The sequence below is a fragment of the Scardinius erythrophthalmus genome, assembly GCF_964197995.2.
Source record: "Scardinius erythrophthalmus genome assembly, chromosome: 4".
Classification (NCBI taxonomy): Eukaryota; Metazoa; Chordata; class Actinopteri; order Cypriniformes; family Leuciscidae; genus Scardinius; species Scardinius erythrophthalmus.
Genome location: NC_138224.1, coordinates 38,374,652 through 38,400,178, shown reverse-complemented (window position 1 = coordinate 38,400,178; position 25,527 = coordinate 38,374,652). Strand labels below are relative to the sequence as shown.

Genomic DNA, 25,527 nt, shown 5'->3' with positions numbered 1-25,527 from the left:
TGAGACAAAGGGCCTTTACTCAAAGATAGTAGGATGCAACAATGTGTTAGTTGGGGGACATATTGTTCATTTAGCCACTCTGATGACATAGAGGGAATCAACTATAAAGAAGGAAGGGTCCCCCCATTAGATGTCACACTCTGTAGGCACTCTGTATGACTTTGACTGTTGACCTTTTCTTGCAAGAAAATAAATAACCTTTAAAGACAATTGGTACATGTTTGCCCTTTAATTTAGAGATGTAAAATTGTTTGCCACCACAATTCCACTTCAGGGCGTAAACAAGCCTTGTAGAGGGTGCTCTCGAGGAAGTGATGGCGACCTATGACCTGTTTGTGGTAGATCGCCTAGAACCTCTGCGTCCCGTCCTTTCGGGACCAGACATGGAGTTTCCAGAGGTCTGGACGCGGCTGCCAACTGTGCCCTGTCCCTGAGAATGTCTCAGAGGAATGGGTCAGGGAGGGCCCTCGATAGGAGGATAAGTTCGAGGGAACTAGGTCCGGTTGGGCCAATAAGGGGCAACTAGCAAGACCTGCTTCTTCTCCTCCCTGACTTAGTACAGTGCTGTGCAAGAAGGCTCACTGGGGAAACGCATCTTTGCAGCAGCCCCGGGGCCAGCTGTGTGCCTGTGTCTCCGTGTCGAGGGTTCTCTGCTCGGTCACGGAGTAAACAACTGGCAATGGGACAAGTTCGGAGAGGCAACAGATGTAACTGTGCGGCCGTGAAGTGGTCCCAGAACAGCTGGACCGCCTGGGGAAGGAGTCTCCACTCTGCTAGGCCACAGGCTGGCATGAGGCCTGGAGCCCCAGGAGCCTCTGAAAAGTTTCAGTGGGACCCTTTCTTACTTTTGTGTAACACCGACCAGACACGTTCCTCTTGAGAGACGTGTTGGACCGAGTCCATCTCCATAGCGGAAAGAGAGGCGAATTTACTCTTTTCCCAGTTGACCCAAAGACCCAAGGTGGCTGTGGAGCACTCGAATGGTAGGATTTTGTACTGACTTTGAATCCTAGAACGCAAAAACACAGACATATCCTGTGTTGCGGAAGGATAGAGATCTGAAGTACGCGTCCTTCAAGACAAATACTGCAGACCATTCTCGGTGACGGAGCATTTGAAAATGCGTATCTCCGTTAACCACTTGAAAGAAAGAAGCTTATAAAGGGCCTGATTCAAGAGTCACAGGTCCAAGATTGGCCATAATCCACCACCTTTCTTGGGTACAATGAAGTACAGGCTATAGAAGCCGGTCTTCACATTGTATGTTGTACATGCTAACACTGAATAAACATGTAAAAAAAAAAAAAAGAAGCCGGCCTTCATATCGGCTGGAGGGACCGGCTCAATCGCACCCTTCGCCAGTAGGACTGCGATGTCCGCACACAAGACAGGTGCACATTCGCTCAACACCGGAGTGTAGCAAACAGCGCTGAACTTGGGCGGGACCAGCTGACCGCCGGGGCAGGAGAGGCAGCAGAGAACTGTTGGGCCCAGATCTTCACTGCGTCGCCGAACAGCCCATCCTGGGAAATGGGGGAGTCCAGGAACCGAACCTTGTCCGCATCCCTCATACCAACCAGGCTGAGCCAGAGATGGCACTCCTGGACCACTAGAGTGGACATCGCCAGACCGATCACGGCAAACCGCAACACTCGTGTCCCGGAGGGCAAGGTCGGGAAAGGCATTGAGGCAGCAGGCTGAGAACCAGCGTGGCCCGCCCCAAGAAACCAATTATCCATTCGGGACACAGTGGAGGATTCAACGTTTCAGCATAGCTGTCATTTCTGGATCTGGCTCGGGCAACATTACGAGGCCAAGTACCCTCCGATGCTGCAATCAGCATTCTGTCCTCTGGAGGGGCCCCCGAATGAAACGGCTGGTTGATCCATTACAGAGTTTAAAAGCAGGTTCTTTTAAAATAAACTATATTATATCACCCTTAATTTGTAGCTCATTGGTTATACGTGTCCTCTCGCAGGAGACTGGTGTTCCAGCGTATGACGCAGACGTAGCGTAGCGTACGTTCCGGTGACAAATGCGGAAATGCAGAGTATAGAACAAAACAAAACACTGGTCGCGAATTAGAAGTCTAAAACGAGGGTGTTTAAAGAAAAATTTCGGAGGATTTCGAGATAATCCAAGAGGAGTTTTTTGACCAGCCATATTTGTTTGAACCAGAGTATACCCACTATGAGCTCAGGGAGATGGAAGAAGCTACAGCAGCGGCACAAACATTTACAGGGAAATGGTGAAATGTTAATGGAGCATCTCCCTTTGATGTTGAAAGCACGTAATCTTAAAACTTTTGCTTTGTTGAAGCAACCTGGATATAAAAATGAAAAACTATTTTTAGACTAATAAAATGTAGAGAAAAACTCAAACAATTAAAATCCAAACACAGTTGGTTCTCGCGAGAACTAGCAAATTCATCACCAGAACATCCTACATCATACGCTGGAATGCCAGTCTCTTGTGAATGTGTGTATGACAGTTAGAGGGAGTTAGAGATTACAGCTTGTAAAGTTTTAAACATGGATATTTTACTTACACAAACGCATCACTTTGCTTCAGAAAGCCTTTATTAACCGAGAATTATGAGAATTATAAAACAGAACCAACCATTCACTGCCATTATAAAACATGGAATTTTTTAATATAGAGCGGGTACTAGACTGCTGTTACTTTATGTTAATAACACAACAAGAAAAAACAAGATAATCATTCACAGCTCTTCAATGAATAACATTAGTTACTTTAATAAGAATCAATGTATAAGTAATTCATTCAGTGAAGACTATGCAATGTTTTTTTTTTACATTTCATTTATTCAATGTTCTATTACTTTTTTGTATTTATTTACTGAACCTTTCAGCTCACTGTTGTTTGTTGACAAGAAAAAAGAACTTTGCAATATACTTATGGCAAAGTTCTTTTTTCTTTCTACGTCTATATAGTTATGTACAAAATATGTGTGCAGAGATCAGTGCTGGTCCTAGACTTCTGGGGGCCCTAAGCGTACACTGTCATATATACTGGGATATATATATATATATACAAATATATACACTCACCTAAAGGATTATTAGGAACACCTGTTCAATTTCTCATAATGCAATTATCTAATCAACCAATCACATGGCAGTTGCTTCAATGCATTTAGGGGTGTGGTCCTGGTCAAGACAATCTCCTGAACTCCAAACTGAATGTCAGAATGGGAAAGAAAGGTGATTTAAGTAATTTTGAGCGTGGCATGGTTGTTGGTGCAAGGCGGGCCGGTCTGAGTATTTCACAATCTGCTCAGTTACTAGGATTTTCACGCACAACCATTTCTAGGGTTTACAAAGAATGGTGTGAAAAGGGAAAAACATCCAGTATGCGGCAGTCCTGTGGGCGAAAATGCCTTGTTGATGCTAGAGGTCAGAGGAGAATGGGCCGACTGATTCAAGCTGATAGAAGAGCAACTTTGACTGAAATAACCACTCGTTACAACCGAGGTATGCAGCAAAGCATTTGTGAAGCCACAACACGCACAACCTTGAGGCGGATGGGCTACAACAGCAGAAGACCCCACCGGGTACCACTCATCTCCACTACAAATTGGAAAAAGAGGCTACAATTTGCACAAGCTCACCAAAATTGGACAGTTGAAGACTGGAAAAATGTTGTCTGGTCTGATGAGTCTCGATTTCTGTTGAGACATTCAGATGGTAGAGTCAGAATTTGGCGTAAACAGAATGAGAACATGGATCCATCATGCCTTGTTACCACTGTGCAGGCTGGTGGTGGTGGTGGTGTAATGGTGTGGGGGATGTTTTCTTGGCACACTTTAGGTCCCTTAGTGCCAATTGGGCATCCTTTAAATGCCACGGCCTACCTGAGCATTGTTTCTGACCATGTCCATCCCTTTATGACCACCATGTGCCCATCCTCTGATGGCTACTTCCAGCAGGATAATGCACCATTGCCACAAAGCTCGAATATTTTCAAATTGGTTTCTTGAACTGGCCCCCACAGTCACCAGATCTCAACCCAATAGAGCATCTTTGGGATGTGGTGGATTGTTGAATCAATGCCACATAGAATTAAGGCAGTTCTGAAGGCGAAAGGGGGTCAAACACAGTATTAGGATGGTGCTCCTAATAATCCTTTAGGTGAGTGTATATATATATATGAATAAAATTAACAATTTAGCCTGCTTAAGGCTTCTCTCAAGTGTGAATTCTCAAGTGCCTGTTAAGGATTCCTTTTCGGCCAAAACTTTTTCCACACTGTTGGCAGGTAAAAGGTTTCTCTCCAGTGTGAATTCTCATGTGACTGTTCAGGTGTCCTCTTTGAGTAAAACGTATGCCACACTGTTGGCATGTGAAAGGCTTTTCTCCAGTGTGAACTCTCATGTGGACTTTAAGGCTTGCATTTTGAGTGAAATTTATGCCACACTGTTGGCAGGTGAAAAACTTTTCTCTAGTGTGAATTCTCATGTGGACTTTAAGGCTTTCTTGTACACTGAAACTTTTTCCACACTGAGAGCAGGTGAAAGGCTTTTCTCCAGTGTGCATTCTCATATGGATTCTAAATTTTCCCCGTTGCTTGCAACTTATTCCACACTGTTGGCAGATAAAAGACTTCTCTCCAGCGTGAACTCTCATGTGGTTACTTAGGTTTGCTTTTTGCCTGAAACTCTTTCCACACTGAGAGCAGGTGTAAGGCTTTTCTCCAGTGTGCATTCTCATATGGATTCTAAATTTTCCTTGTTGCTTGCAACTTATTCCACACTGTTGGCAGATAAAAGACTTCTCTCTAGTATGAACTCTCATGTGGTTACTAAGGTTTGCTTTTTGCCTGAAACTCTTTCCACACTGAGAGCAGGTGAAAGGCTTCTCTCCAGTGTGAATTCTCATGTGGACTTCAAGGTTTCCATGCTTATTGAAACTTATTTCACACAGTTGGCAGGTGAAATATCTTTCAGTCCCTGTCTTTTGAGTCCTTTTACGTGTGGTAGATTTTCCAGTCTGTGAGCAAATAAAAGATGTTTTTGATTTTGCAGTTGGATTTTTCAAATGATGATGTGTCTTGTACTGATCTTTCTCTTCCATTTCATTCAGATCTTGACTCTCCTCATTCAACGGCATCAGGCCTAAAGCGAAAGAAAAGACAAAAGTTAATCCCAGTTTAATGTCACAAGTAAAGACATGTAAAGCAAAAAAAAATTATATATATATATATATATATATATATATATATATATATATATAACATGTATGCTAGATCCTATTCGCAATCAACTGCATTTACGTGGTTATTTTTAAAATGGTGGGTGCCTGTGTTTTGCATACGTTCAGCCAATCAGCGTACATTTGCATCACTGGAAGTTCCTATTGGGTTGGGTTACACTCTACTCTGAAATAGGAGCCAATTTAGTCAGCCCAAAAGACATTCTTATAGCTAAAATTGTTCTCAGTTTCTGCAGTGACAACACACCATAAAGTGGGTACTTTCCGCCAATAGTTACAGCAACTATACTCAGCAGGAATGTGGCCCTCCAGGAACTGAGTTTTCAGTTCTGCTATACTTACTAAGCTACAATCCACATGGGAAAATAGTAAAACAGTAAAACAAGCAGCTGTGCAAAATATCATACACGGGTGTGTAGTTTATTTATGTATAATTATGTATAATCTTATTACTCTTTTAATTTTTTTTATAACTGTATGCACTGTATGTACGACTGATTGCACTGTATTCCTTCCTTTTGATTCTAAATTGAACTCAAATAGCACTGAGAATTGAGTAAGAGACAAACATAAATTACTTGATGGGAACTTAAGAGATGAAACCATGCTGATAACCTGGGTCTGTGGTGGAGTCTAATATGTGATTAAACTCAAGGTTCTGTAGGGTGCAGACAGGATTGATTCCATTCCTAGAGCTTCCGAACAAATGGGTTTTTGGGGTGCAGACTGATGGGTTAGTGAACCTGAGGTTACCCTGTGAGTCAGTCCTAGAGCTCCTCTTGTCCGATTTTAGGGAAAAATCAGGTCCATTGGAGACATCCAATAGTTTTCTTAGGTGTAAGAACACCTCAGGACAGTGTAATCACCATGGGAAAATCTCAGAGTAAAACTGGGAGTTGTGAAAAATAAGATACACCGTTGTTTTGCCAGATGAGAAGTTTATCTATGTATTATGTACCATCTTTAACTCTTAATTCATTTTATAACTGTATCATATATGTCTTTTAATTTATTTTATACCTGTTTCAATTTTCCTTGCTTTTATTTTGTGATTGATTCAATTCCTTCCTGTAAAGCACTTTGAATTGCCATGGTTTATGAAAAGTGCTATATAAATAAACTTGCCTTGCCTTCTTAATGGGGTGTTGCATAATCTCAGGATTTCTCAATATTGTTAAAATATTCTCTTTCTTTAGGACACATCTCAAAAACTTTCAGCAGAGGAGTTGGGGGTTTCACTTGAATTTTTTAAGAGTGGAAAAAAACTTAAAATACAGATTACAGTAATATTTCTAAATGTAATACCATAAAGGGTCTACTATTCTGCCCTACAAAGGCAAAGTGCAATAACTACGCCAACACTGAAACTGAGAAAAATGGCTTCAAAGTTTTCATACAGGCCAGCCAAACATGTTGTAGGTACAATAGTGTTGATACTTTTATGTAATACCTTTACAGGAAGGAAAATGTTATACATAAAAAAAAGACCATTATAAATATGACCTTTGACCCTAAAAATTTAGATATTGCACTCTGCCTTTGTCTAACCTCAAGCAACTAAAATACTATTACAAAAGCAGAGTGCAGTATCTACAAGTGAAATGTGTTAATCAAAATTTATTTTTTACTCCTTATACCTTTTCATTTGTTTAAATTGGTTTTATGTTTTGTTTATGGATGTTTATAGGTTGAGTGTTGAAAATGCTTGGTAGTAACCTTCATCCAGTGTATTCAAGATTAGTATTTTGTCGTAATGTCCCTGTCACATCAGTCTTAAACGATTAAATTGTCATTCTCATTATTTTCTTCAAAACATCCTTATAATTTTACACACACGTAAAATGCTGGTATTTTGGTTCGTGGATTTTTATTTTAATTGAAAATTAATTAATTAAATACCAAGGTTACTAATAAAACAGCACTTGAAAATTCATATACATTTTAGAACATAACTCAAACAGAATAACAAGGAGATTTTGTGTGTGTGTGTGTGTATGTGAACACTCCCAAGCTAGATATGTAATTCAACAGCCCTGCAATAAATCTACCTTCTCAAGTAGCATGTAACATGTGTAACGTTCAGGTTTTGTTTGAACTAAGACAAAAATGTTATCCTTTACATTTTGGAGGCTGTAGTTTGTGGTGGTGTTAAACTGTATTCCATAATGAGAGGTTTTTCTAATATCTAGTCAATCCAGACAAAATAACCCCTCTAGCATATGACACATAAAATGTAACCGCAGTACAAAATATACAGCCTCCAAAGTTACAGTTGAATAAACACTTTTCTAAAAAAAAGTTTAATCAAAACACATTCTAACCTTCCTGAAAGTAGGATTATACATTTTAGATAATAAACTGGTTACTGTACACTAAAGTGTAGAGTTATTATGGAGAAGTAATCTTTCTTGCTGAGTAAGTGTAATTGGTTGTGGTCTCATATCTGTTGGTGTAAGAACATCTTGCTCTACAAGCAAATGCAGAGTTGCTTACATGTGCTGTTTATGGAGGATTAATGTGGGTGTAGGCGTTACTACGGACTCCATCCAGTTTGCAGATCAGAGATTAACTGACAACAGGTATTAACGCGTGTATGTGGTTATGACCTGCATGGTCTATGAGGAATTTGTGGTTCATGAGTACATCTCGCCATAAGACATCCTGATATTAACTGCATCATATCAGAGCAGAAAAGGCGGATGATGAAGGATGGTGTGTGCACATATGAAAATGTTTTTGTGAGAGTAGGGGTGTGCACTTGTGTGTGTAAGTGCATATTTCTTTTCCTCCTCAATCCTCCTCAGCCAGATTCTCCCAAAAATGACGGCGGTTGGGGGGCATCATTGGGCAGAGCTTTGAGATTATGTCCATCTTCTTTTCCCTCTCTACCCCCTTGTCTCCAGGCCTCAACTGTCCAGGGTACTCCAAGGTTACCTATCAACCAAAATGTGTATATAATTGCAAGTGTTACCATGTTTATAGGTCTATAGTATGTGAAATACAAGTCTTACACTCTTACCTTCTTCATGAGGAAGTCGCATTGTGTGAACTCCTCTTCATCGTGCGACAGTTTGTAGAACATGCACCTGGAGCCCCTCCTCATCTGAATGACAGTCATTCGGGGCAGATTTGGCACATTCTTGACTTCGGTCACTGAGCAACCATTGCTCCATGCAAGGATGTTGTTGCACTGAAGCTCCATCACATTTACTTTGCCTGAGTTGGAAGAGGCAATCACATCTTTGAAGTCCTGAAAGTCCAGGACGACACCTCCAGGTTGTTTCCTCATGGCTTTCTCCACCCCATGGTGGAAGCTGTCAGCGCTCATGAAGGTGTGCCCTGTTTCAAAGTATTTCAGTGTGATGTCTTGGATTTTGTTAGTTGTGTTATTCACCAGCTTAACCAACGTGGTGAGCAGGACCCAGTTTTTGTTTTTTGAGCAGTTGTCCACCCAGTATGTCACATGTCGCACATCCCGCTCCTGATGGAGGGCGATGACATATGCAGATGCCACCTCTGCTGCTGTTCTCCCCGCAATGCCTTCATGCCATATCACAGACACAGTGTTCTTTTTAAAGGGTGACTTCTTGCCAACACTGGCAAAAGTCTCATGAAAGGCAGTGATTCTTCGAGTGAAGACTGCAGACTTCACTCCTGGCATACGGGGCAACATAATGACCTTCTGGAGGTCAACACTACGGATTACCTGGTCATCCACCTCTTCTCTTTCTGCATCCAATCTGTAGTGTTGCCTCCCTATCTCTGCTCTCCTCTTATGTTCCTCCCACTGTAGACAGGAATGGCATTGAGAATTCCCATCAGCCTGATGCTCTGTATTCAGGTGGAACTCATGCTGCAAGCAGTGCTCACACTCCTCCTCTCCCAGTTTAGTGAAGCTGATATTCAGTTCCTTCACAGCCTTCCTGTAAGTCTCGTAAGAGCATTTTTGAAACCTCTGCCTGTAGTCATTAAACATTGACCGGATGTTGATGTCACTGGGCAGATACCTCCTGTTTGGAGCATGCTCCCATCTATAGTGGCTTATTGAGGGATGAAACGATTCAATGTGTTCAAACATTGGAGTCATGTCCATCTTGTTGCTGGGGGTATGTCTTCCCCTTCGGTCTTGAGGTGGTTCTAGAGTCGAGGAGGTGGCACTACCAAAAACAGTCACTATCAAACGGTCATTTTTTGGATGGTATCCTAAGGTGGACAAAAACATAGTCTTACACACCTCCTGTCGCTGGCCCAGGTTATCATTAAGATGATAATGGTATGACCGCTTTCGTTGAGTTGGACCACCTGTGGTGTATCGCTGTGTCTGCTGCTGTGAGATCATACGAAATATGAAGTGCTTCTTTTCAGGGTATGTCAGCTTTCCATATGCACCAAATATTTCCATCCTCTGGCCCTCTGTTATTTTCCTTATGCATTTTTTTCTGCACTGTGGGCCACAAGGCTTCCCAATCCGGAGAGTCTTTGGGAGGTCAGCTGCAGGCAGCTCTTGACAAGGAATGCTGGTGCTGACCTCATCATCACCATCCTCATCACTTTCATCCTCTGGCACATAGGTAACATCCATCCCATCACATTCATCCCCTTCATCCTCTTTCCTTTCATCATCATCATCCTCCTCCTCCTCACTATAACCACCTAATCAAAACACATTCCCAGTCTATTTTTAGAGGAGTCCCTTGGGAGGACATTTGTGTTGGCAGGTTGGTTCTCCTCGCACACTTTTATCAAGTTTTATAACCTTCAAATAAATAACTTTTCTTTTAAATAAATGCAATTTTTTTTTACTTCAGAGTGATGTTTCCATATCATCATGTTTAACACTGAGAATTTGTATAATTGTAATGTGATTAAAAATGTGAAATATCATGCAGATATCTAAATCAGTTTGAGCAGTTGGCGGGTTGATGATTTATTTTAAACAGCAGATTCAGGTGACGTTAGAGCTCATCTGCACATCTCCAGCACAAGCCATAGAGTCCCCTATATAGTTCAGGTAGCCTACAAGTAATGCACAGACTTTTTCCTTGTTCAATTTGCACACTGAACATGGGTTGGAGCGCTTCATTTTGAACTCTCAAAGTGCTCCAGATTAATGAATTTATCTTTAAAATGTAAAAAATTCTTACAGAGGAACATGTGCCCGGAGCCCCCTAGTGCCCACTGCAGTCCTGCCTTCACTCTCGTTTTGCTGTTTTTATAAAAATAAAAACCATTGTTAACGTCTGCTCTGCTCATCCAGCATGAGTTGCAGTCGCACACAGTGCAGCAGGAATCACAGTTCACTGATCGCGTGTTGTCTTATCTTGTACAATGTGCGCTCAGCACTGCCGCTCCCTAAACACGGAGTAAGTGTGATCGCGAAAGTGAAAGTACAATGTGAGCTCTCTGATGTGCGCAAATTAGGCTGCATACAATAGTCTGCCTCCAAATATCAAACCTATCTCTGACCTGTGTAGTTGTGGCTCTGGTCTCGGTTTTGGTCCCTGTTTTTATTTCTATGTTCAATTTGTAGAAAGGAATTCAATTAGGTCGTCACACATAGCCTCAATCAGAAGTTCTGGAAGCCCATATTTCATGTACAGTAAGGTCTGAAGAAACTCATTTGAAATCGTACAGGAGAAAAGCCAGCTAGTTGAGTTTGTGGCAAAAGCACCTACGGTGCTTGTATATTGTAGTATTTAAATGCATTTGATAAAATTCATACTGATAAAATAGAACTGAAATGACATTCCTTTCAAGATGATTAGTACATTTATTTTAAAATCCACCTGTAGCAAAATAGTTAACAGTAGCAAACAGCAACACCAAGGTCACGTGATCAGCTTTAAAGTAGGTCACCCAGCAACTGCGGTGTTCAACACTTCAAGAGTTTCATCCTAACTTGATCCATCTGAACTTAATTTTTTTTTAAAGGGATACTTCACTTTAAAATAAAAATTCTGTCATCATATACTCACCCTCAAGTTGTTTCAAACCTGTATGAATTTATTTCTTCTGCTGAACACAAAGGAAGAAAAAAAATACTATGGAAGTCAATGGGACCAGTATACTGTTTGCTTACTGACATTTTTAAAATATCTTCCTTTGTGTTCAGCAGAAGATATATATTCATACAGGTTTGAAACAACTTGAGGGTGAGTATATGATGACTGAATTTTCATTTTAAAGTGAAGTATCCCTTTAAATATCCACTCTAAATAGACCCTACGTTTTATAAGAAACCTAGTGAAAAGCAGTGGATGATATTTATACTTTGAGATTTTTGGTGGATGCCATCTCGGCCTACATCGTCAGCTGAGGCCTGAGGATTTCCTAGCAAGAGAATCTCAGCACACCATGCCACCCAAGAAGGACCAAAGCAGAAACCAAAGTAATGGAGAGGAGTTGGTGTCGCTTTCACAGGTAAAATATCTAATGAGTCAACAAAGGGTTCTGTTCATGCAACTTCTGCAGCAGCAAGAAAGTAACTTCAAGACTGTTGTGGAATTAATTGTGAACAATGTGAACACTCGGATTGACAAATTGACCAGGGAGACACAGGAGCTGAGAAGCAGCTTGCAATTCTACCGGAAGGACATTGATGATCTAATAAAGAAAAAAATTAGAAAATTGAGTCAGAGAGAACAATTGCTTGTGCTGAAACCAAAACAATGAAGGGGAAATTGGCAGAGATGACTGAGGGTGTACACACACTAGCCAGTTTGAACCGTGCCCGAGTGCGTTTGACCACCAAAGCGCGGTTCGTTTGACTAGTGTGAGTGCTCCGAACCGTGCCCGGGCGCGGCTCGATTAGCCGGCCCTGGCCCGGTTGGAAGAGGTGGGCCAGAGCACGGTTCAGTTGGACTCGGGCGCGGTTCGCATGCAGTGTGAGCGCTAACCGTGCTGGAGCACGGAACAGGACGCGTGACGCAAACCTCCTCATACGAGCAGCACGATTACGTGAAAATTTTCGTGCCACAAAGGCGATAGATCTGTTTAACAACAGGCTGTGAGAGGGCTGTGGACCAAACGACTCAAAATTATCCACAAAGTAAACAGAGCGATGGACTCAGAGCGATGCGCCGCTCTTCCTGTTTATCCCGAAACCGTCACACCATAATGACGTAAGCGTGCTCCGGCACGAATGCTGAAACCCTATGTGAGTGCAGGCCAGTGGGGGAGTGGGGAGGGGGGACAATCGTACTCGGGCCCGGTTCATGGCAACCGTACCTAGTGTGAGTACACCCTGAGAAAGCGGACTACTTGGAGGGTCAAACTAGAAGGAATAACCTTGTTGTGGATAGCATTCCTGAGGCCCAGAATGAAAGCTGGAAGGAGACTGAGGACAAAGTCAGGTGTGTGATAAATGATAAACTTCACCTGGACAGTAGTCAGATGGTGATTGAACATGCACACAGGACTGGCAATCCATCCAGATATTCTGGAAAGAGACATAGGCCTATCATGATCAAATTACTCAGATACAAAGATAAAATGGCTGTTCTGGGAAAGACTAAGGATCTGAAAGCCACCAACATTATGTGAGTGAGGACTACACTGAAGCCGTCAGGCAAAAGCGCAAGGAACTCATTCCAGCCATGAAAGCTGCCAGAGAACAAGGTGACATAGCCTAAATCCGACATGACAAACTTATTGTCCATCCCCCTGTCCAAAAGCATAAGGATTAGAAAGGCACCAATGGCCAGGAGCTGGAGCGAGAGACTAGTTCTCTGGTTTTCCTTAACTTGAGCTCAAATAGACTGAACTGATCTATATTTTTTTATTGATAGTAGGCCCATTGATAATAAGCATCTCCTTCCTGTTTCATAGGGTCTTGTTATGGCCCATTTGAATGTCTGCAGCATCAGAAATAAGGTACTTGAACTTAAGGTTATTGACACAGAGATTTACATTGATGTTTTTTAGAAGGGACAGGAATAAACATGGGGTGCCATAGCATTATATATCAGAAATAACTTTCCAACAACACTGTGCTCTGAGTTTATCTCAGATGGTATAGAATCTTTATGGGTCAAAGTGCATATTGCTCACCTTAAAGCCACAGTATAGAATTTCTCTCCACTAGGGGTCGCTAACCTCTTTACAATAACAAAGGCGTAGTATGATGACGCAACATTTGCTAAGAATTATGGATCTTGTCATCAACGTCAAGCCGACCGATCTAATAATGTTTATGGATGAGTAAATACATCAATGTTTTTATCATGACTGTGATATGAAGCAGGTCGGGATTGCTAAGAGACAGCAATCAGCTCCACACGGGACGCGAGTCCCGCGGATATAAAAGGAATATGGACATATCCTTCTACCGAACTACACGCAAGTGCAGAATTACTACTCACAGGTCAGTTTATTAGACAAATTAAACTTGTGAGGAAACCCAGCGCTGTTTCACTTGGTCTAACATTACACTAGCACACTAAACTGCATTTGAATGTGTTGAAATTTATGTGTTAGTTTGTCTGTTTGAGACTAGCAGTAAGCTAGATCAACATTAGAATAACATACAGATCATATTGTAACATTTTATCATTGTTGAACTAAATAAAATTGATTAGTTTTATGTAAATGTGCTCACCTGTTTAATAAAGTACATGTAGAAGCGGTCGAAGTCTCGGACGTGGAGCTCTCGTTTATATACTGTCTATGGGAGCTCTAGGCATCTCGAAAACACAGCGCTGATATTGATTCTCGTTTTAGTTATCCTTTTTTATCCAAAGTCTGCTTGCCATGGTCCATAATGTTTGAACGAAACAACAACAGCGTGCAGATAGACAATGCGAACTCCACAGTTGTCTGCGTCTGTCACTTTGGTTAATCAGAGGGCTCTGCTCATAGCTCTGGTTACCATGGCAGTACGAGCGGAAACCATAGGCGGAAACCAGGGACAACGCGGATATGACGCCATTGACTGCGACATAACGGAAATAAAGACACGGTCCGTGTCTTCGAATTAAAATATTAATTTCTCTGGAATTAGAAGTTAATTGGAACTGTCGGGATAATGTAAATACACAACTTTAAAAAATATATAACATAGATATAGTGATTTTTTATATTTTTAAAGCAAAAAAAAACATATTGTGCCTTTAAGCCGGTGCTGATCGGCTGCTGCTTAAGACCTCCCGGGACTGATGTGCAATATCTGAATGATTTATGTGTGTTTATTGACAGAGTTACAGATGTGAATGGTGATATTTTTTTACTTGGGGATATGAACATAGACTGGTTTGCGAATCAATGTCCAATGAAACAAAAGATAGTTTCATTGACCGATGCTTGTAATCTGTCTCAGATGATTTCACAACCAACCAGAGTCTTTACTAACAGTGCTGGCCATATTTCTGCCACTTGCATAGACCATATTTATACAAATATTCCTGAATGCTGCACTAAACCAGTTTCTCGATCTGTGGGTTTTAGTGACCATAATATCATAGCAATTACCAGGAAAACTAAAATTCCTAAATGTAAGGTCAATATAGTATAAAAGAATGTTCAAGAAATTTATTCCGGAAAGTTTTTTGCTGGATGTTGGTGATATTGATTGGACTGATGTGTATGCTGCCAAGGAGCCTGAGGCCTCCTTAAATATCTTTCTGGAAAGCTCCATGAAGATTGTTTATAGGCATGCCCCTATGAGAAAGTGTATTTGTAAAAGCAAGACCAGCCCCATGGCTGAATGAGACTATAAAGAGCCTCATGAAGGAAAGAGATGAAGCCAAATCTACATTAGTAAAGTCTGGATTAGTGGAAGACAGATTTAAGTACTGTCAACTGAGAAATCAGGTTACAAAACTGACTAGATCGATGAAAAAAGAATATTACATAAAAAGAATAATTGTTGTAAAGTAAGATGGTAAAGAGCTCTGGAAAACCCTTAATGAAATAATGGGGAGACGGACAACTGGTGGGGCTTCCTTTGTGGAATCAGAAGGCAAGTTTCTGACCAAACCATCTGATATAGCGAATTTTAACGATTTCTTCATAAATAAGGTCCATGCACTAAGGCAGAATATGGACAATACTGATTCTAATTACCTACAGGGTACCCCCAGGATCCTCCAACTTAAATTCAAGGCTTTTTAAGACCTTTTTAATACCATTTAAAATGAAATTCAATGCCAACTTCGTACCAATTCCGACAGAAGTATGAGGGGAAAATGTCAAATCTGTATACATTTTAAGCCCTAAAAAATTATTATGTACAAGTAGATTACTTGAATTAAATAAAACATTTTATTTAAATTATCAGTCATATTTATTACATACGCAACAGCGTTGTAGCGTGCACGTGTGTAGGCCAATGTTAATTTTAGCAGCCATTTTTGATTTAGTCTTACTCTTCATCTTCAGACGAAAATGCTTATTGGTCTTAGTCACATTTGAGTCATTCTGCCTTTCATAGTTTTAGTTGACGAAATGTGTTTGCATTTTTTGTCAACTTTTAGTCATTACTTTTAGTCAAACTGCAGTTACTTTAATTTTGGTAGCTATTTTATATGTAGTCTTTAGACAGAGAATGTCATAATTATTCTCTCTAGGCCAATTCGATTAAGCTTATGAGAAATTAAAATTAAGCTAACAGGCTGTATTGACATTGCACTCTTTAGCAGTAGCACTTGTGCAATTCTACATATCCCTTTTCCTTAGTTCTCCAATTTTTTAGAGTGCCGTACCCCCTCTCTTCCACTTAGACTGCAGTCACATCTTTCCATTAAGGGACAATATTTGCCCCATTTAATCGATTTTTCCATTTCATTTTTCACCTTTATGATACCTTTAAAATATAAATAATGCTTTAAGTAAAACAATGTTCAATAAATATTCAATGTTAAAAAACGTTTAATATTAATAAAAATATGATATTAAAATCGCCAGTAGGTGGCGGTAACTCATTGTCTTTGTCAAAGCCACAGATTTTGTTGCAAAATTGAGCAATAAGCCTGACAATACTGTTTAAAATGTAATACATCACTTAATGTTACTTTTTTTTTTTTTTTTTACTGTTTATTGCATAAAATCAATGTCACATTTGAAATCGTGTGGATAGTCGGGAAACATTGCATTCTTGCTCGCATAATGATCAACATTAAAAACACTGCTGTATATCAGCCTGCATTTTGATCGCAGATTTAGTCGCACAATCAGCGCCAAGCGGCTCGTGACAGATCTTCTCAAATGAAGATCGCTGAACTCCAGCTTGTCTGTGTTTTCAGATCATCCGCGCTTCTTCAACAATGTAGAGAGAGCGCGCGTGGATGGCTATGGCCAGATACTACTGAAAAGACCGGGTAGAAAACATGTTCTTTTAACAGAAAAGCTCTGATTAGTAACCATAGTAACGGGTGCGCACGCTTTCGCGCGTTCTTCTATGACGTGGAGCGCGAGGTGCACTCAACGTTAAGCGACTAATTTTTAATTAGTCTACATTAGTAACAGTTAATTTTGTTACGGTATGAACTTAATCATAGAAAAGGCAAAACAAAATTTAAGACCTTTGTAACGAAATCCAAGACTTTGTATACCAAATTCAAGGCTTTTAAGGCCTTAATTTGAGATTATCAAATTTAAGACTTTTTCAATGCTTTTAAGACCCCGCGGGTACCCTGTACCTAAAGCTCATAAAAAACAATGTGTAAGATAAGAGTTGCACTTTCCAGTGGGTACTGACATGTTGGACAGTAAAGCATTTGGCCTGACTATGTTTGCGGTCCGTTATATCAAATATTAAATGCATGCTTAATGAAAGGTGTTTTTCCCACTATCTGGAAAGAAGGTAAAATTATTCCCTTACCTAAAGATGGCAGACTAGCACTCTAGCACTAGCACTCATCAGTTCTTAGTAAACTGATGGAGAGAATAGTTCACTCACAAATACAGGAATACTTTGAATGTAACAGCTTGAACACAGATTTCCAACATGCTTATAGACATAACCATTCAACTTGTTCCTCCCTTACAGTAATGACAGATGACTGGCACAAGGAAATGGATAATTTAAAGATGACAGGTGCAGTATTACTTGATTTTAGTGCAGCATTTGATGTCATAGGTCACAATCTACTCATCGGTAAACTAAAATGCTATGTCCAACCGCCATCCAATTTATAAAGAGTAATCTCAAAAGTAGGACGCAAAAGGTTTATTACACTGGCAGCTGGTCTCACTCTAAAGGTCTTGGACAGCGGGGTCCCGCAAGGGAGCTGCCTGGGACAACTTTTATATACCATCTTCACAAACGATTTACCATCAGTTTTGTGTAAAGCAACTGTACAAATGTATGCTGCAAAAACTGACAGTGAACTGGACAATGTTTTATCAGCTGAGTTAAATATGGTTTTTGATTGGAGAAAACTAATAAGTTGGTGCTGAACATCTAGAAAACCAAATCAATTATTTTTGGATTAAGTCATAAATTGTCATCTACACCAAAGATGAGTTTGAACTTGTCTGGGGAACCTATAGAACAGGTAGATAAAGTAAAATTACACAATAATATATAGTCAGCTGTCATGGGTAGAACATATTACTATCATAGTGAAGAAGATAGATTGTGGGATCTCTATGGTGAGGAAATGTCTTTCTTATGTCCCTACACACATCGTGGGACAGGTGGTTAAATCTTTAACCCTTTAAAGCCTGACACATTAAAAAAATGGCAGAAAATTATATATTTTTGGAAATTAGATGTTTATTAAGCCTTGAATCAAAATCAAAAAGAAAATTTTGTTTATGATATATTTTTTGTATCACATTTGATACATCAGGCTTTTTGGGAACGTTTTGCTTACAACAGTGTAGATTTTAGATACAAAAAATCTATTATGCCTTTAACAGTTTGAAAACATAGAACATTTTAGGCAGTTTTTCTCTCTTTTTTTTTACATAGATCTTTTTTCCAGTCCTTTTATTTCACTTTGTGGTAGTCACGAAAGCAGTTTCTGTCTTTGTTCAGGCAAAGATGCACCTTACACTTCTCACAGTACACATGTGAGAAGTGATTGTTGGTGCAATGCTTGCATCTTTGTCGGGTTTCCCATGTTGGAAAATGATCCATGGTATCCCTTCTGACATCCAGGGGCACACTGCAGCTTGACCTTTTACGGGGTGCTGATGGAGCTGCTTCTGGACAGGATAGTGGTCGGTTAACTGTCACCCCCCCTTTTTTCGCATAGACAAAAAAATCACTATACAAACTTAAATGGTTGTAATTCAAGAATGCTTTGGAATATAGACATATGGTTGGTCTTGTTTTTAAGAAGACATTTGCCAGATTATTGTAGAAGTGAAATAAATTATGAAAGTGAAACAAAAAAAGTTATATAAGTTTTAGTTTATGAAAATATAGAATGTAAAAATATAATTATTTATATTTTATATAAAATATATATATTACAAAATATATTTTACTCTTAAACTGCTAGAAAATTAAAGCCAAAAATCTAAACAAGTTGTGTTCCAAATTTTAGGTTGATATCTCAAAAAATGAGCTTTCAGTAAGATTTTATTTGGGCGCAGTACCAAACTTTTTCACTAGATGGACAGCCAGCTTCCTTACTGACCATATAAGGGCGTCTCCATTTTCATATATGTTTTGAGTGATCTAACCATGTATTTCCATAATTTCATACAATTTATGAAGTATACATCCTATTTTCAGAAATAGTATGGGTGTTTTGGCAGTATTTGATTTGATTTCAACCTCTAATAAACATAAAAAGAGCACATATGCGCGTTACAGCTCGCTGCCGCATCACAAATCGAGAATCCATAATATTTTTCTTTATATTCTAAACATTTTCAGACCTTTTTCTCTTATAAAATTGGTGTTATCTTTTGAACTCTTGGCATGAAAACAAACTGAGGTAACTACCAATCTTTCATGATTTTTTCATGTTTATTTCTATTTCAAAATAAAGGCCTAAACACGCCTAATGAATATGAAATATTCTTGTTGCAAATTGATAAATTACTGCTCCTCTGTAATTTATTTTAAAAAACAGCCACCAAATATGAAAACTAGAGATTGTAAGCTTTCAAATGATATATAGTTGTCAATATTACTTTAGGTTTTTACTAAGATATTATTGTTTTAAATATATATGGGCAAACGTCCCACCTGTGGGACGGTGACAATTATGTGCATTTTTAACACAATATATATTTTAATATGGCATTTCAGTCATTAATTGAATCATCCCAATATTGTGTGTGTTTGCATTGTGGTAGTCATGAAGTAGATAACATTACTACAATTTGACATTACTGTTTAGACATAAAGCACCATTAATACCTGCAGTATCAAATTTGATACACAATTTCCAACACGATTTACTTAATTGAATCGTTAAATTACAAGTAATTATGCATTATTTCAATTCAGAAAGTGTTAAATTATTTATATCTGGCGCAATCCAATATCATTTTTTACCTTAACAACTTGAAATTAACCTTTATTTTCCTGCCGAAAGCGTCTGGCTTGATCCAATCGCAGCTGCCATTTTGAAAAGCTAAAAAATCACCCCTCTACTGCCTGCAGTACAGTGAAATTCCACAAGATGGCAGAATACACGTATCAAAATAGATACAACAGGTTTTCAAAGAAAGTATTGCTCTCACTGATTCAATATATGTCTTAGAAACTCGTGTATCAAATATGATACGTGCTGTTTTAAAGGGTTAATTTTATGTCACCTGGATTATTTTGCCCCTGTATGGTTATCTACATCTAAAGGTCAACTAAAGAAATTACAAACTGCCTAAAACAGAGCTGTCAGTATTACATTGTCCCATCAGAACAAACACTATCAGTATGCACCGTCGATGCTCATGGTTAACGGTGGAGAACAGGCTGGTCAATACAACTGAATTTTTTTCTTCTCAATCCGGTTTCTTAAATAACCAAATTGTTAGGTGTGATCAGGTTAATTCTCATTTGACTAGGTCAGCTTATGATGGCCAGATGATGTTACCACGGCCATAATCAAATGCTTCAAAGAGAACAGTTATTTATCGTGCCATCAATCATTGTAATAATTGCAGATATGTGAAATGTAAGGGAAAGTCAAAGACTCTTTCGAGCACCATCAGAGAAATTGTGAGTAGGGAATGAACAAATTTACTGTATGAATGTAAAAATGAATGTAATACTGTAATAATTTATTCTGAATTTCTGATGATGTTTATGATGTCTACAATGTTTCACTGCTTTTAGATTATCATTGTTACGTGATTTGGTCCTCAAGAAGACTACCTCGTCTCACTTTGGTGACAGCTAATGGTCCTTTTAACAATAAACAATAAATCTGCAGACTATTTTTCCAGTCATGAATGTCAATGAAGGTTTCTATCAAATAATCTAGTCTCGTTCTAAAGAACACAATCTCGTTTCTCGTGATATAAGTGTCTCATAACACCCCTACTATTCAGAGAACATTGGTTACGCAAGTAACCCAACAAGTTTTCCATAGCCAATAGCGCTAGCTATTTTATCATTACCACAGCAGTATAGCCCTTGTGCTGTGTTCCCATCATTTTACTAACATTAAACAGTAGACCTGCTATGTGTAAACAAAAAATATAAAGAACAAAAGCATTTTAACTCAAGCACCGCAAATGAAAAAAACACCTGATAAAGCAGACTGCACCAGATATCGTAAAGATACACTCGAGCCAGCATAATGATTATCGTGTTCATATTTGTTCACGTTTATGTTGAGAAAAGCAATAATATCCACATGCAGGGGCACGCAAACAGCAATTTATGCTCGAGTGATAAAACGCGCTGACAGATGTTTCAGAGACACAAAGACATCGATACTATCCTAACAGCACTTAGCGTTTTCTGTTCTTAAACCTATCTCCCTCACTGAAACTTAAATTAAGTATATGTCTCAAAATCATTTTGCTATTTGAGAAGTTATCATCTTGGATCACGGGGGGGTCTAACTGCGCTTACCTGCAGTCGTGAATGAAGTGATGGACAGCTGCCTTTCCTCATTTGACTGCATTTGGATCTCACGTGATTTCTCTTTGTGGTGATGATATTATAACTCAGATTAATTAATTAATTTGAACTCAAGTAATTCCATTTTGTAAGATAACTTCCAAAACATTCCAAACTTTGCGAGGCAGACGACAACATTATGTGATCAAACGCACACAACTTGTTAACACGCTCCACCCTGTGCATTTAATTATAACTGCGAGTTAGTGCTTGGGATTTGACATGGATTTAAATCTTTAACGGCCAGCAAAGCAGCGTAGTAAAATTTGAATATTGGTGCACACTAGGCCTGTCACTTTTGAGAAAAATCTAATTCGAACGGATATCAAATATCAAGCAATGTATTCGAATGTATTGTAATATCAACGAGCCCTTTTTTTGCAAATTCGGCAAACTACCTTATCTTTAACGGTTACTTTACAATCTACGGTGTAGAACCCAAAATATTTCCAGACACTACTTTTTAGATGAGTTGGGGTCATAATTGTCCGCTCAGGCTGGCTGTTCTGTGCGCTATCTTCCATAATACAGGGTGGCTATTGGCTATTATTCGCTTGATTTGGTCATGGGCCTACGCTACAATACGTTTACAGCAAACAATAAAATAAAAAACAATCTGTCTAATCATAGACTGTAAAAAATGCGCTACACATGGCACTTTAAAAAACGGATAGTTTATTTATAGTTTGATTACGGATATTTCACGTCATGTTCGAATGCATATTTGAATATCGAATAAAAAGTGACAGCCCTAGTGCACACCCCTAACAGGGATCAGATGAGTTCAGCTTTGAGAATGAAACTAACCTGTTTGATCCTCAGTTTCTTTTTCTTTCACTCTGAAAGTTTCTTCAATATTCATCTCTTCACTCTCCTCTTTAATAAACACCATCTTTGTTTGTTCCTCAGTTTCTTCATGTTTTACACTAAATGTTTCTTCAATCCTCATGTCTTCACTTTCACCTTTAATAAACTCAATCTTTGTTTGTTCCTCAGTATCTTCTTGTTTCACACTGAATGTTTCTTCAGTCTTCTCGTCTTCACTCTCCTCTTTAATAAATGCCATCTTTGTTTGTTCCTCAGTATCTTCTTGTTTCACACTGAATGTTTCTTCAATCTTCATGTCTTCACTCTCCTCTTTAATAAATACCATCTGTATTGTATATTTATACAGTGTCACGTGGACCTCAGTCGCTTCACTGTGTTTGTCCTGTTTAAAATGAGAATAATTAACAGAAAGAAAAAGAAATTCCAAACTAAATCTCTGTGAGCGTCTCAATCTGTTCTAGTTCAGTAGTTCAGCAAACTAGTAAGGGAGCCAGACAGATTTCATGTACTTAAATCACCTGATTAGAAAAAAAACCCTCCAAATTAGCACTACAAATTAATAAAATAATGCAAATTTTAGAGACACTTAATATATTAGGCAGTTTAAGTGTTTAATTTAATTTGTAGAAATAGAAATGTAGCGCTTCGAATCATTTTGATAAAGTATTTGATTCACTGCTCGCCAGAGACCGAATTGAAACCTTTTGTTACTCACAAGTTTTCATTGTTACTTTACTTAAGTAACAATACTTTAGCCGTTAATAAATGTTAGATAAAACAATGTATTGTTAAACTGAATAATGCCTAAACCAGTAGGCGTCGCTTGAAGACGATTAAACGGTTTCTATCGCGTTAAACACGTTAAAACACAAACCTTTCTTCAGCCGAATCACAACAGATGCGGGAGCGCGGCGCCGCCTTATGACGTCACACTCGGATACCAAATTAAAAGTCCTGTTCACACGCTGCAGGTTATAATCATAAAAGTGCATAGAAATTTACGTAGAAAACTATATATAAAAGATGACAACTCAGAGCTGAATGTATTGGTGAAATACATTTAATAACACTATGGTAAGTTAATAATACTGTTCACAAAAAATTTAATTAAAGCAATAACACAATGCAGTCACTTTATTGTTTTGTCTTAATGAAATACTTCTTATTACTTCTTTTTCCATTTACACTCACATCTACAGGCAAAGTAGTTCATTGTCCCACCCATACAGTTTAGCCACCAGCCTTTCCCTGAGATTTACACCACTCCAGTGTCTCTCCGGTTCATCCACTGTCCCATAGTTATTAATTCTTGCTGGTTCTTCAATCTGCCATTGATCACCATTAAATGTTCACCCACAGATGAAAATCCTCTCATCATTTACTCACCCTTATGTATGTATTTATTTTACAAAACAAAAATTAACAGTGTGGGTGACACTGTTAATTTTTGTTTTGGAAAATTACAGTAAAAACTGTCCGATTGCATTAGTAACAGACTATAATTATCCAAAATAGTATATCACCGTAGCACATATGTTAAATTACCCTAAATCAAGACAAGGCATACAACCTTAATTTTCACTGTCTTCATATATATAAAATATAGAAAACATACGTTAAATAAATAAAATGAATGGGGAAATACCATTACTTCACAAGCAAGTAACGGGTTCCTGTGGGTCCTTAACAATTTGGTTTGATTGTACAACAAAACTTAAAGATGCTCTAAGTCATGTCACGCGTTTTTTAGGCCAAAACATTTTTTGTCACATACAGCAAACCTCTCCTCACTATCCGCAAGCTGCCTGTCCCCTGAACAAACTGTAAAAAAATGTGGTCTCTCTAGACACCACAGGCTCCACAAACGGCAACAAAAACAAACTGGGCTCACCCGCACCACGAAACATAAACAGTGCTCCAGCCAATCACTGGCAAGAAGTATTTGAGGGTGGGGTCTGGGGGGTTGTGCGCGTACACATGAAGGGGTTGTGTGGAGGAGAGAGAACAGAGAAGCATGAAGAGGGAAGTTTGAATTATGGCCGACACACGACCAAAGAGACGACGTTCCGATGAACAGAACAACTTGCAAGAGGGACAAGGATAAGGAACGCGCGAAGTCCCGAATTTACATTGGAAAAACCTTCGAAAGGTGGCGAGAACTCCGCTGGCAGAAGGGCTTCCAATCAGACATTCAGTTGCTCTGTTTTTGCAGAACAGGTAAATCCATTTTTCTTTCTAAACTGACGTTCATGTTCGCCAAACCAACACAAGGATGTAATTAGCTAGATCTATGCAGTCAGCGTTAACTTTGGTGAATACAACACGTATGTTTCTAGCAGCTAGCGATCAATCTCTATTGTAAATGATCAAGCAAATTCACAGTAGGGCGACAATTTGTGTAAGTTAACGGTTGTTTTCAACTCCGTTTTGTTTGACAACAATTTGAATGTCAACAAGAAGTAACGTCTCCCGACATCGCTTAGAGCACCTTTAATTTAACATTTTAATAGGCCTTAAATTTGGGGATGGAAAAACAGGCGCTGCGGTCTGGATATATGCAAATAAATGTTGTTGGAAAGTGTAGTGAGGCCGAGCAGTTTACCTTCAACCCTAAAACAAAAGCTTTTTTTTTTTTTTTCCTTCTTCTTCTTCTTATGGCTTCTTTATCATCATTTATTATTTTATGGCTTTAAAATGGGAAAAGTGACCCAAACAATGTCAATAACTGTTGAAAGATTATGAAGATATCATGAAAATAAATCTACTGATTCTAAGACAATCATCATTTTTAGACATTCTATACCTATTTCAGGTATTTTTAGACTAAAACGAACTTTATATGACCACATTTTTAATATGAGAAAAACACAATGTCATGTATATGCATTTCAATACTGACACATATATACATTTTATCACATTGGTCACTATTTAATCATATTTTTCAAATTAATTAATATCCGGTATAAATGATTTCTTCACCCAAACAGTTTCAGCAAGTAGACTTTTTTACATGTAATTAAACAATGTAATATTAACAATAATGCGAACATATGTACAGCTATAGAGCTGGTAAGTCCCGCCCCTTCCGCTAACCCCGCTGGACCTCTAGGTTGAAAAATCGTCAATGCAAGTGAATGTGAGAAAATAATTATTTTCTGGTCCCGTTTGAATTTTGCCATGAATGTGAACATATGTTGTCTGTGAATTTTTAATATAATTTTTCGTGTGAAGAATGCTACAATTTAGCGGGTAGAAGTTTGATACGGTTAGACTTTGTGTGAGAGCACTTTGTGGACTACAACTCTTAACTGCTTTCGACGCGTTTGATATACGTCACCACCACTAGCACACGGATCCCGCTATACATAGCTGTGTCTTTGGTGCACTTCACCGCCTTCTTTCAGGGAGAGGACAAAATCACTGAGCGTGGTGAAAACG

At 38.9% G+C, this 25,527-nt stretch overlaps 1 protein-coding gene across 1 annotated transcript; it reads right to left on the bottom strand.

The window, feature by feature from the left end:
* Positions 1 to 7,085: 7,085 nt before the first annotated feature.
* On the bottom strand, positions 7,086 to 23,017 carry LOC308689666 (uncharacterized protein). Its single transcript, XM_081363500.1, has 4 exons — positions 22,961 to 23,017; positions 22,066 to 22,468; positions 8,251 to 9,884; positions 7,086 to 8,165 (listed from the first exon to the last, which is right to left on the bottom strand). The coding sequence occupies exons 2-4, from the start codon at positions 22,409 to 22,411 to the stop codon at positions 8,022 to 8,024; spliced, it is 2,124 nt and encodes a 707-aa protein (XP_081219626.1). The 5' UTR covers positions 22,412 to 22,468; positions 22,961 to 23,017; the 3' UTR covers positions 7,086 to 8,021.
* Positions 23,018 to 25,527: the final 2,510 nt, after the last annotated feature.

Bases quoted from the DNA above. Each gene is read 5' to 3' on its own strand.
- LOC308689666 (XM_081363500.1), bottom strand. From the start codon at position 22,411: ATGGTATTTATTAAAGAGGAGAGTGAAGACATGAAGATTGAAGAAACA. The intron at 9,885-22,065 runs GTTAGTTTCATT...TGTTTTGATTAG, and splicing joins AGAAACTGAGGATCAAACAG to GTGGTTATAGTGAGGAGGAG. The intron at 8,166-8,250 runs GTAAGAGTGTAA...TTTGGTTGATAG, and splicing joins GCGACTTCCTCATGAAGAAG to GTAACCTTGGAGTACCCTGG.